Raw genomic sequence first — 13,950 nt, forward strand, 5'->3', positions numbered from 1 at the left:
TGTTTGCACCATTTTAAATTAGCCGTTACATAAAGTTTTATATATGAAAATGTGCGCAATTTCATGCAAAATACAACTAAAAACAACCCATGGTTGTAGCTTTTATCAATTTTGAAATATTTTCATATAAAAAATAAAAAATGATAAGTGACAATTTTCAACCTTCGGCAATTTTTGACTCTACCGAAATGGTCAAAAAACGCACCCGTAAGCTTGTAAAACTTTAAAACTTATATTCTAGTAATATTCAAGCATTTACCTTCATTTTGCAACAAATTGGAAGTCTCTAGCACAATATTTCGATTTATGGTGAATTTATGAAAAAATAACATTTTCTTTACGTCCGAAAAAATCATATGTGCGATTGTGGTAATGTTTGCACCATTTTAAATTAGCCGTTACATAATGTTTTATATATGAAAATGTGCGCGGATTTCATGTATATCAACAAAAAATAGTTGATGGTTGTAGCTTTTCTCATTTTCTAATATTTGCATATAAATCACGATTAATAGAAAAAAAACCACGTTCGGTTCAAATTTGACTCTACCGAAATGGTCGAAAAACGCAATTGTAAGATAAAACTCTTACAGGCTAGTAATATTCAGTCATTTATCTTCATCGTGAAACAAATTCAAAGTCTGTAGCACAATATTTATATTTATGGTGAATTTTTAAAAAAAAACTTTCCTTCCCTCCGCGCGCGGATTCTCCGCCACAAATCTCCGAAATGCGTAAGTCCCATTCTCGGAATATTTGCTCCATTTCATATTAGGCATTTCATAGAGTTTTATATATGAAAATGTGCGCAATTTCATTTAGAATAAACGAAAAATATTTGAAAGTTGTAGCTTTTCTTATTTCCGAAATAATTGCATATAAATTAAAAAAATAATTAATAATAAACAAAAAAATTCGACATTCGGTCAACTTTAACTCGTCAGATATGGTCGAAAACTGCATTTGTAAGCTAATATTCTTACAGTATAGTAATATTCAATCATTTGTCTTCATTTTGAAAGAAATTGGAAGTCTCTAGGACAATATTTAGATTTATGGTGAATTTTTGAAAAAAATGTGTGTTTACGTCGCGCCGCGTTACGAATTCATGCATTATTTTGTGATAATATTTTCTCTGTGTTGCTTTTATCGTTTTACAATTTGTTATATACCAAAATGATCGCAATTTAGTGTATATTACAACGAAAAAAAAGTAACTTGTTATCTTTAAACCGTTTTGCGTGTAGCGCGATTTGAATACATTATATATGAAATTTCGTTTTTGCGCTATCATATATCGCATTATTTATAGTTTTTAATATCTGATAATGATAATTTTTTTTATTTCTGATGGTTGCATACTAAACTTCAGGCAATGACAAAAAAAGGAGCCAAAAATGAACTCTTAATCTTCAAAACTAAGCGCGCTATGATTTTTTGAAAAAAATATTTTTTTCGCTTCCGCGCTCACTCTGAAACGTCTCCGGCACACGGGAGACATTTTTTTTTTTACCGCTTCGGCGTTTAAGGGTTATTATGAATGTTGGCACTAGGAAATTTTATTGAACCTGTTACTTTTTTATCTTCAAGATATATGTAAGAGGATGGGATTTTACTCAATGGGGTTAAGATATATATAAGAGAATGAGATTTTAATCAATGGGGTTATTTTAATTTTTTCAGCTGAAAACCCGTACAGACAGAATCAACAGACTATAATCCAAGAGGGCTCTAAAGGGAAATCAGCCCAGCAAAAGAGTGATGGGCAAAACTGTTTTAGCAAAATGATGTGCACAGTTACCTACTAATGGGTCAGAAGTATTTGTTTGGGAACTTGATTCTATTTTTTTCTGATTTTCAGTCTTCAAGACATCAGAAAATGAAGGTATGGGTTGGGGTCATTCAGGTGATGAATGATAGCTTCCGTTACTTGTTTGATTTGTATGAAAATTGTGTTGTGATAGAAGCATAATTTTTATGACACCAAACTGGTTTATTCATACAAACCCATTACGTACAGGCAGTCCCTGGCCTACTGCAGGGGTTCCATTCCAGCAGCCTGCCATAAGTCGGAAATTGCCGGAACCTGGAAATTGTACGAAAAATTTATAGCACCAGCGAGTTACAGTGCTCATGACACCATAAGCCAGATTTCTGTGCCTTCACAGTGTTGTTTGGTGCGGTAATAATAGTTTCGGCACTGTTACGGTGCCCTAATCCGAGTATGCCCCTCAATTTTTTTTATAAATATAATTTAAAAAGTGCCGTAAGTACGGATTCGCAGGAGGCCGAGGCAGCCATAATTCAGGGACTGCCTGTACTCATATAGCTAAAATCCGCCCTTCCTTCCAAACCGCCCTACTGAATTCATTGGAATTCATAGCCATATATGTAGACCGTGCAAGCAGGTGAGATTTTTACTTTTCCATAAGTGAAGGTCCAAAGATGCACTTGTGCCATGCTGCTAATCAGCCAGCTGATGATCATTGAATTGATTTTTGGAAACAGTTCCGGGATTAAGTCACATAATGTAGAGCAAAGATACAAGTTATTGTTAGTGTGAAAAATTAATTTTTTATTTAAAAAAATCATATATTCAGAGAAAGTTGTGTATATTAATGAAAGGCATGTTTCAAACATCTAACTCACCTGGTAGTTATATAGTATATAGCTTACGTCCCCGACGTCAGCTATATATATGGCTAATTGGAGGGGTTGCTGTGGTAGTGTTTAACACTCGCCCCAGTTTTATACCGACACCTTTTATTTAGGTGAGCGAGTCAGAGACTTCTGACATGTCCAATTTAGCAGTTCTCTGGTATTATAGCAATATTTTACTTGAAATAGTGCTAAAGAGGACACATTTCACTGGGCGACATGGCTTCCTCGCCCAGAAATAGATTTTTCCTACGTCAAAATCCCTTTTATCATGAAAATAACATTTTTCATGATCTTGTTGAAACTTTACAATAACTGTGTTGTTAAAATAGCTTTATGTTTGTGAGAGCATACACTGCTAGTACTCTGTTTAGGTCCTAGTGTTTCTTTCATTTAATGAGCTCAATTTCAAGTGAAAGTTAAAACTTTTATTATTAAATTTTTCTCATTCATGCACAGCACCCATTTGCATTGATAATGGAATTTTTTATGTGAATAATTTACCTTTTCCAAGAACATCATTCTCATATTTTTGATACAGTATGTAATAAGTTGATTTCTAAAATAGTTTGGTTAAAGTTATGGACAATGATAACCATTGTCAATGTAGGACTCAGTGTCATGTTTTTTAAGGTAATGGGGTCTCCAGTTTGTAAGAAAAAGCCAAGAAAAAAGACAGTGAGGAAAAATCAACCCCCTGCAGAGAAGTCTACTGAAAGCTTGAGTGATATTACCTCAGATCCAGATGTAAGTTTATATTAGGTTTATTTTAACATGTATCGTACCCTTTGAAAAAAAAGTAATTTGAAATGCATATTACATATATAATGTTCAGTACAGTACATCCTGTCCAATAATTGTAACATGCAGTGAAGCACCTAATTATGTACTGTATTCATCTTTGCTTTTATCTAAGAATTACATTGAGGTATATACATTGCTAAATTACCACATTAGTAGTTAATATTCAAAGCTTAGGGTTTTTTGCTAGGAATTTGTAAATGGACCTCTTCATGATGTACCTCAAGCGAAGAGGTACTTGTAGTTGATTTAATTTTTTGCATAAGTGGAAGAATACAGATAATAAATTCTGTATTTTGTTTAGCACTAATGAAGTGGCCTTCCTAGCAGGTGTCAACTACTGGGAGAGGTAAAAATCGACCATATGTACCTTCGTTTAGATCTGGGGCTTACGCACTTCTTATTGCTTTGTACAATAATACAAAGGAATCTGATGATGGTAAGTCTCTATTATTATTTTAGTAATGTATGTCTGTAAAGTATTTACATTTATCTAATTCTAGTTTTAGAGTGTTTTACTGTTGCTTTTATCAATAAATTAATTTTAAAGACAGATTTTTTTTAATGGACTCTAGTTCATGAAATTTGTAAGCAGTCAGTGTGTAGATAAGTTTGAGTTTTTGTTAATTACCTCAAACTTGATTCAGAATGGTTTGCATGATTTTTACAAACTTGTAAGTTTAGTACATCTTAATTTCAGTATCTGCGGCTACTTAGCACAGGTTCGACAAGTGTTAAAATTGAAACAATCATTAACAAATGCTCCGATCATCGAGAGGTGAATTGCAATTCAGAACCTTTGTGATCATTGCAAGGATTGGTTTTTAGAAAAGATAAAGAAGGTGATAAAATGCCAAATCAGAGGAGAAGGATAGACTTATGAGAGAGTAAACAAAACATGCTTGAATCTAGGTTTTCTTTAGAATTAACATATGGTCAAGAAGATAGAGGTAAGTCTATAGTTTCTTCTATAGTGTCTATAGATCCTTCTACACCCAAATGTCAGTTCAGGGTAGAAAGTTAGATTTAAATGCAATTAGATATTGACTCAGTTAAATCTAGAATTAAATTTTGTGTAACAATTAGTCTTTTGCATTGAATGTGTCCAATGCATTGGACACATTCCTTTGGCCACTAGCGGATGCAGCCTTGCCTGTCACCACGGTACCCCTACCAACAGGCCTGGTAATCCCTTGGTATCTAGACAAGGACTAACATCCCAGGATGTTCAAGGACTGTGCCCTCTGTTCCCTGCCTTTACAAACTTTAGGTCCTCCACAGACATTGTTAGATTGCAGTTGCATAAGGGCAGTTATGGTAGGTCTAGATCTTGTGTTTGACCCCATTGTCCCACGGTTATTCTAGCTAGATAACTGATTGCGTTCTGTAGTGAGTGCTGCTGTTGCGCCTGTAGCTGTTGCTAGCACCTATGACACTGAAATTAGGCTTTCAGGAGTAGACGTTTGCACCAGTTCCCTTTGATCACTGATAGTCCAAGTTTTGCTTTTTGACCAGGCCACTGTTATGCCTGTGGCCCAGATTTTTATGGCTTTTATGGACTGTTTTTCAAGCTTAGGCTAAGTGCACCAGATATTTTCATTTGCCCGTCAGTCTGTCAGTTTTTTTCTGCAAGGTGTTGAGCCTGTGTACAGTTCTGCTTTGTTTGTATGGTGTTTTTATGTTGCATGGAACCAGTGGTTATTTAGCAACGGGACCAACGACTTTACGTGACTTCCGAACCACGTCGAGAGTGAACTTCTATCACCAGAAATACACCTCTCTCACTCCTCAATGGAACTCAATGGAATGCTCAAGAATTGAACTCGCGGCCACTGAGGTGGTACGCCAAAACATACCAACCACGCCACTGAGGCGCTTTACAGTTCTGCATGTCTTTGGTCTGAGCAAGGTGTCTTTGAGGCCACACAAGGCAGTACATATGAGTTTGCTATAGTGGACCTCACCTGATGAAGGTTCTCATCTGACAAGAACTTGCCATGGGGTCATATGCACCAGATAAGCATCAATAAGGATATTTCTAATATCGGACAATTTGGTGATACCCTCCTCCAGTGCTCAATGTTGAGGTCAGCTAATGATAGAGGGAAATTTTCTCCTAAAAAATAATGATCTTTATGATTAAATGAATTTTTTAGGTACTCACCTTCTATCATTGAGATCCCTCCCTCCTTCCCTCTTAAGAGGTTAAGAGAAGAATGACAATCAAAACATTTGCTGTTGTATCCCCACCCTGCAAGCGGTGGGGTTAAGTATTGGGAGTGTCCGTTAATACTTGTATGAATTTTAACACTTGTCGAACCTGCGATAAGTTGACACAGATAAAGCTAATGATAGAGTACAAAATTTATTTTATATGAATAATTATTTTTAGTCATTTTTGGAAAAAAGGTCTTATATGCAGTCAAGTACAGTATATAATTTGATGAATTTCTTGTGTTATTTATTTAGAAAATTCTTTGCTGTACAGTGATTAAAAGTTATTCTAGAATTTATGCTTTTTATGTTATAGTTTAATATTGACAATGTGTTATTCAATTAGGGTTCATGAAGAAGACAGAACTAATGAAAGCTGCCCAGCCTTTATGCAATGCATCCTTTACTCATGCCCCGGATGGCTCACATTATACGGGTTGGTCTTCCATGGGTACCTTGATAAAGAAAAATCTAGTTGTTCGAGAAGGGAATCCAGCTAGGTAAGTGAAGAATGCTTCACTGTTATAAAATGACCAGTTATTTCAAATTAACCATGGTCCAGTACTGTTTTTGGAAGCATAGGCTGTTGATTTATGTATACGGAGTTTTGTCTGAAAGAGGTATCTTGTATGTCAAGTAACTGAACTGTTGCAGCAGATTGTTCCCCTCACTCCTTAGCTGATGAGGAGCTTAGTTGAATGGTGAGTAGCGAATATGTTTATTTTAAGTGTTGTTGCATGCTTTATTAGATCTGTGTCTTTTATATAGGAGTATCCTAGGTGCAAGCTGGTTTGTATATTAAAGTTTGTTAAATGAGAAGTGCAGTGTAACTAGGTTACTTTATACATTTATAATAGTAGTTGTACCTTAAGGCAGTGGTTCCCAAACTGGGGTCCAGGAGGCCATAGGGGGTCTGCTAGATCTGCTCACAGAATTCTGTTATCTTATAATAATGTAGCTGTGTGAATTGACACATGAAAGTGATCTGAGTACCCCTTAACAAGATTGTTATATATACGTATATGGAGGTATATGTGTGCCCTTACTTTTTCTTCACCTCTGCTTTCTTGATTGTGGAACTTTTCACTTCTGGTTGTTTTTTCTTGGTGAGAAATATGGGGGCCATTCTTCATGGAAGAGAGCTGTGGACAGTACTCCCATCATCAGGAATGTGTTCCAGGGGGAGGGTTGGTGACTTTTCTTAGCATGTTTTCATTGCCAGAGCTTGGCAGTTCTGATCTTATTGGTTGTCATGGAACAAGCATTTATTAAGTACTACACACCTGCAATGGTGATAATGAATATGGTCAGTGAAGAGGCAGATTTAGCTAGTTTACATCAGCACCTTCCTTTCACTCAAGCTTTACAAGTTATTTATTGTACATTTGGTAGCAATTTGCAATGCAATGCCTTGGTAACCATACACTGTTCATTCATGTAATACAGATGCATTGTGCGTATTGTTCATTCAGGTAATACAGATGCATTGTGCGTATACATGAATGTTCCTCAGCTTTGTTGGTTCTTTTCACTAATTATTAATCCCAGTTAGATAAGAATATATTAAAGAATTACATGTTGCTTTCAACTTTAGTGAATTAGTTTTTGGAAAATGAGAGTGTACAGTATAAAGCTTGCAATATTTTTAATGACCTTGATGTTTTAAAAATTCAGATAACTTATTTTATTAGAAGTATCCTTCTTCTAGCTCATTCAATTGTTTTATTTCCAGCTGCTGCTTCTGCCTAGCTAGGTAGCTAATGTTTTTTTGAGACATTGTCAGTTAACAAAGAGAAAAAAAGACAGAGCATTTTCAGTTGATGACTGAATTTTTGGCTAATACTGTCCTGTTCCAGGCAGCATAGCACAAGTGAAATAGATTGATATCCAGAAACATCAGAATTATTATAAATGTGTACATTTCAATTCATTGTTTTGAGGTAGAACTGCTGTAGACTAAAGGCTGAAGTTTAAATGTATGTAAGAATTTATAGTCAGTTGATGTAGAATTTTTCCAGTGTTTTATGTAAAATTATTGTTGTACAATTATTCCAACTTTCCTTGATGCCATTAACTATTAATGTAGGCTTTAATGAGTTTATCCTTCTATTCTTAGGTACAGTTTAACACATGACGGCAAGGCTTTAGCAGTGAGATTGATAGCTGGTGGAGATGCTGACAGTTATGCTACCTCCAATATACTTGCTAGTACAGCTGACAGTGGCATTGATGTTGTAACATTGTCTTCTAGAAGCTGTAGTCCTCTCAGTTTGTCTAGTTCACCTGTCAAGAATAGGAAGTTCTTCAACAGCAACACAAAATCAGAATTGTCGTTTGGAGAGAAAGTGTCTTTATTGTCAAGTATACCTGAATCTGAAATTATGGTATATAATGATGTCAAAGGAAAATGCAATCAGAGAAAAAGGAAAAATAATTCTAATGATACTGGGAACAAAGTTGAGACATCAGTAAAAAAAAGTTGTGGTAAGTTGTATCATTTATGTTTTGATATCTTTTAAGATTAAAGGATATCCAATAATTTGCTTCTTTGTTTTTATATAAACTATTTGTGCAAATGATACACGCTAATTTTTATATAAGTATTCCCATTAAATAAGCTAAATATAACTAAATAAATTCGCAAAGGTAAATAAAATTTGTCCCTACAGAAATCCAAACCGTTGCCTCTTGTATAAGAGCATCCTTCAGTGCGAGCTGGAACGGTTACTGAACTGGCAACCAAGTTGTTAATTGATGGTTATAAGGGAGGCAGATGGAAAATAGAATTTTGGGTGTTTGTATTACAACTTTTCCTTTTTCTTATTGATTGTGGATTATACTTTAGTTGCTTTTTCTTTGTTTCTGATTCGAAAAAAACATGACCAACACAGTTACAAGGGGCCTTGATGTCCCTGCGGATTTTTGAGAGTCAATGGTTAACCATTGACCCTCATAGGTGCTGTTTAATCTGCAGGAGTAAGTTATGCACCCATTTTTTCCTTGTAAGGAGTGCACTGGCTGGTCTTCTCAATGGGAGTTTAATTGGAAGAGAAGGAAGGACAAGATGCATTTTCTAGTCTCACTGGGAGTGGGGAGTGGTTATTGCTCAAAAGGTAAAGGATTCCTGCCTTTCATTCTCCTTGTAGGTGGAAGGTCATCTCTGCAACTGACTAGAGTTAAATCTCAAGTGCAATTGTCATGCTTCTGATCCCGTATGCAAGGGGAGAATGCCATGACTCCTGTAACTTCTTACTTGGTCTGCAATATGGGATGACAGAGTAGTAGGTCTCTGAGCATAAGCAGGAGTTTGACCATGAGTGATAACTTACTCAGGTTGAAAAAAAAAACTGAAGGTCCAGGAAATCCCCTGTAAGTGTATTCCAGAGGGAAGATAGCTAATTGTACCTAGCACAAAGTAAGGGGTTCAGAATCAAGATCTGACTCCTCCATTTCGTATCAAAAGGGAGGGTGTAGAGAGTGTTACTTTTCTAGCTAACACAAACTACTTTGAAAATATATTTTTGTTCATGAATCTTACCTGCCAGATATATATATAGCTGTATTCTCCGAAGTCCGACTGAATTTCAAAACTCCCGGCACACGCATTGGGTCCGGCCAGGTGGTAGTACCCCATTCCCGCCGCTGGGAGGCGGGCGTAAGGAACCATTCCCATTTTCTGTCAGATATTTTCTGTCGCCGGTGCAGACAACAAGTGTTTTTCTGCACCTCCGTCATTGGATTTTGGAACTCTTTTGGTCACTTGAGTATCCCGATTGATTTTTGGTTATTTGATTAGGATCGGTGGTTAGGCATACGCTAATTGTGGATTGTTTTTTATTTTGGCTTGATTTTTCCTTAAACTTACGATGTCTGGATCTAGTTCGACTAGGCCAGAGTATGTTGTGTGGAAGAATGCAAGGTTAGGCTACCGAAAACTTCGGTAGACCCTCATACAGTGTGCGCGAATTGTAGGAAACATGTTTGTATGTTTGATGACCGCTGCAACGAGTGTGAAAATATGTCTGATTCTGCGTGGAAGGCTTATGAATCATAGGTACGTAAACTAGAACGTGATAGTGTAAGGAGGTCTTCCTCCAGGCGTGTAACACAAGTTACCCGTCCAGTAGAATTTATCCCTCCAAAGACCTGTGATGCCTTCGGGCCCTACAATAGTGTCTTTGGAGGGTAATACCCTATCTGTGATTCTTAAATCTTTGCGTAGCCTGGAATCATGTTTGCATTGGAAAGTTATAGTAGTGTAGTGAAGTATAGTGATAATGCCATGAGTGTTCATTCTATCGCGTAAGCGTATAATTTCTCATTGACAAAACACTACCGCGTGATGGCTCTCCCTACCTCCGGTGAGGCAGAATGTAGTAGGGAGGTAGCTGTCCAAGTGTCTAAAATATTCTACGTTTGTTCATAAAAACTTACCAGTCAGATATATGTATATATATATCTGCCGGGTAAAGGTGAACAAGCGATGTTGTATCATAGTAATATTATTTTTGCCCTTACGTCATATTACTATCAACGGTTGTATGGTTCAAGTTATATACTCATACCATAGTTACTCCTACGGAGGACAACCGAGAGTACGATTATTCTTATTACATTTAATCGGTTCTCCCTGCAACTATTCAGGGGTTGCCGGTTTCCCTATTTTTAAACATTTAAGGTATTGTTATGACAATACCAAGTTAGCCCTTTTATATTTATCAAATTCAGTTTCGCTTAAATATACCAGTTTGATGGATTTTGGTTTCTGCTCTATAATGATAGTAAACCTATATTTCATTCGTTAGAATAGGTGGTAGGTGGCAAGAATCAGGCAGAGCAGTGCAACGGAGAACGACGAACGTTCTCTGAGTCTGCTGTCACTAATGCGTAATGCCAGTGCTCAGTTCCATCTGATTGTCTGCCATGCGCAGTAGGTTACGTCTCTCTCTCTCCTGCGGGATTGACGGACTAACCGTATTTCTACCCTACAAATCACGGCCTTAGCCTCGGGTTGAGGGGAATTCTAGCATACATGGCTGAACATCTTCACTTTGCGAGAATTTTTTCTAAAAAAAAAAAAAAAAAAAAAAAAAAAAAAAAAAAAATAATAATAATAATAATAATAATAAAATAATATATATATATATATATATGTGTATGAGTAGTGTATATATATATGATGTATAGAGGTATATATATATATATATATATATATACATATATATATATATATATATATATAAATATAATATATAGATATATTATATATCTATATATATATGTATAAGATATATATGTGTAAATGTATATGTGTGTATGTATATATATATATGTATTAGACCTTTTTTTTCGGGTTCTTGTTTACCGCATGGTAACAGAATTCTGTCCGAGTCTACAGCGGCATAGCACACATGATTTCCCTCGAAACAAGAATGATGTGGCAAGAGATGCAGTCAATTAGCTCGCCGAGACGTCCCTTGCTCGATTATGAAGGGGACTCCTTCCGCTGCCAAATACGACAGCGCCGAGCGCGACGCTCGGCAGGTACGCTTGGATGGACGGCACAACGTAATGCTTCTTCAGACATTCGCCGAGAATCAGAGAATAGTAATGGATCTCAGGAAGGAGACTTTTAGGAAGAAACAATGAACAATCTTCTACAGTGTCTTCAAATTACTCCTGTTTAAGTGAAACGCAGCCTTATTAGGGAAGGAAAACATGCTCGGTGAGGGAATGAATGAATTGCAGGGGACCATTTCCTCGCTGGAGAAGTTTGTTTTCCCTGAATAGACTGAAATTCACACCTCTCCAGTTTTTCCTGCAGAAAAACTGGAATAGCATAGATGATCTAGAAATGATTCTGAACATCTCTCATAGTCAAGATTCGTCTATAGGTGATGTCATGGCTCATAATCTCATAGAATTTGAATCTTGAAAGATTACTTTAGTCTTCAGAGACGTCCTCCCCGCGCAGGAGTTGGAACTCTCGGAGGGTCTCGCTCCCTCTGAGGAGAACGAAGACGCTATCGGTCGCACAGGCGGCCGTCCCGTCCTTTGGTTCCTCGGAGGGGGACGCTTCTCGTCCGTTAGCTCCTTCTGCTTTTGCCAGTCGTCTTCCTGGGCAATTGGGAAGACTTTCCGCAGTAAAAGAGAGCTAAGATGTATGATGTATGTCTCAGGGAGGGGACGCTTCACGTCCTCTCTCTTTTTCTACTGTGTTGCGATCTTCACCGGAGAGGACGTCTTCCGATGAGTATGCTTTTGAGCGCTTCGGTCGCTCCTAAGATATATCCTTGGCGTCCATGTGAGAAGGAGGGAGGGCTTCCCCTCGCCCATCGTCTTCTCAAAGGATCAGCCTTTTGCCTGAGAAGGAATGTTCTCCATCGAAAAGGATGATTGTGTCTTTGCAACAACAACTTGTTTTGTTGATTGCAGTGAGAAAGGCAAAGCCACATCGCGAGAGGAAGGATGATAGGCTGCCAATCAAGAGTCCAGGCAGTCCCTTATCCTTCTCCTCGTTCCGCTCTTTCGCCAGTTGCCTTGCTCTCTAGATTTCATGCAGCTCTCCAGAGGTTGTCTAGAGAGCACGGTTACCATCTTCCCGAACGTGTGTCAGTTGAGAAGAAGAAGAGGTCTTGGTTCGATGGCTTCGAGCCTCTTTTGAAGAATAGTTTCAGCCTGCGGCCCCTCAGTCTTCTCCTTCGCAATTGTTATCTTCGAAGGACGACAGGCTCATTCATGCCTCCACTCAAACGCGGTGTCTGAAGGATTTTCAAACAACTTAATCGTTGGTGAAGTCCCTGGAACTACTGGTGAATTTCGAAAAGTCACATCTGATCCCAACCCAACCCATCCAATCGTGTATCTGGGGATTCAGATGGATTCAGTGGCTTTTCGAGCTTTTCCGTCCCAGGGACGTCAGCAGCAAGGCTTAGACAAAGTGTTAGCCTTCTAAAGGAAAAGGATTCGTGCTCGGTGAGGGAATGGATGAGTCTAACTGGGGACCATTTCCTCGCTGGAGAAGTTTGTTTCCTTGGGGAGACTGCACCTCAGACCGTTACAATTTTTTTTTCTCAAGTACAATTGGAAAGAAAACAAGAATCTACACATGATCTTGGAAATTTCAGGAGAGGTAAAACATCACTTGAAATGTTGGCTAGATCCAGTGTAGCTGTCGGAGGGCGTGTCTCTCAAGCTTCAGAGCCCCGACCTAGTGTTGTTCTCCGACGCGTCCACCACGGGATGGGGAGCATCATTAGGGGGAAAGAAGTGGCAGGCACCTGGAGAGGGGAACAGGTGTCCTGGCACATAAACCTAAAGGAAATAGCAGCCATCTTTTTAGCTCTCCAGTTTTTCCAAGAAAAAGTCTCTCGTCGAATAGTCCAAGTCAACTCAGACAACACCCACAGCTCTGGCGTACTTGAAGAAGTAGGGAGGAACACAGTCTCAGTCCCTTTTTGCTTTGGCAAAGGAGATCTTGCTGTGGCAGGGCACTGGACGTCATGATCCTTACGAAGTTTGTAGCATGAGTAGAGATTGTCTGGGCAGATCTCCTCAGCAGACGAGGTCAACTTCTGCCAACTGAGTAGACTCTGCATCAGGAGGTATGCCAAGAGCTGTGGGGGTTATGGGGACGTCCGCATCGTGGATATCTTTTGCGACGTCCAGAACGAAGAGGCTTCCACTGTACTGCTCCCCAGTACTCGACCCAGCTGCAGTGACGATAGACACACTTCTCTGGGACTGGACGGGGATGGACCTGTACGCCTTTCCCCGTTCAAGATCTTAGGGGAAGTCATGAGAAAGTTTGCGGTGTCGGAAGGGACGAGAATGACTTTGTTTCGCCCCGTTCTGGCCTGCGAGAGAGTGGTTCACAGAGGTCATGGCCTTTGCAGTAGACTTCCCGAGGACGCTTCCAGTAAGGACAGATCTACTCAGACAGCCCCACTTCGAGAGGTACCACAGAAGCCTCTTCGCTCTGAGTCTGACTGCATTCAGACTATCCAAAAGTTGGCCAGAGCGAGAGGCTTTTATACGTCAATGGCGAAAGCTATCGCCAGTGCAAGAAGAGCGTTTTCCAACGCAGTGTACAATCGAAGTGGATAGTCTTCAGGAGTTGGTGCAAGAAGAACGGCATTTTCCTCCACCACGACCTGTGAGCCAGATTGCTGACTTCCTTTTCTGAGAAGGAATCTAAAACTTGCAGTCTCTACAATCAGGGTTATAAGAGTGTGCTTTTAGTTGTCTTTAGGCACAGAGGCCTGGACTTGGCGGACA

General features: G+C 38.6%; 2 protein-coding genes across 2 annotated transcripts in view; both read left to right on the top strand.

Moving 5' to 3' along the window:
• Positions 1-13,950, top strand: part of LOC135201937 (crossover junction endonuclease MUS81-like) — a 203,486-nt gene that overhangs the window by 146,822 nt on the left and 42,714 nt on the right. The window contains 4 exon segments of the mRNA XM_064231219.1: positions 3,292-3,405; positions 3,787-3,898; positions 6,020-6,173; positions 7,790-8,157. Of these exon segments, the coding sequence (XP_064087289.1) occupies positions 3,292-3,405; positions 3,787-3,898; positions 6,020-6,173; positions 7,790-8,157 (748 nt within the window).
• LOC135202241 (uncharacterized) overlaps positions 1-13,950 on the top strand; it is a 314,960-nt gene that overhangs the window by 28,461 nt on the left and 272,549 nt on the right.

The sequence above is a fragment of the Macrobrachium nipponense genome, chromosome 30 (genome assembly GCF_015104395.2).
Source record: "Macrobrachium nipponense isolate FS-2020 chromosome 30, ASM1510439v2, whole genome shotgun sequence".
In the NCBI taxonomy this organism is placed as follows: domain Eukaryota; kingdom Metazoa; phylum Arthropoda; class Malacostraca; order Decapoda; family Palaemonidae; genus Macrobrachium; species Macrobrachium nipponense.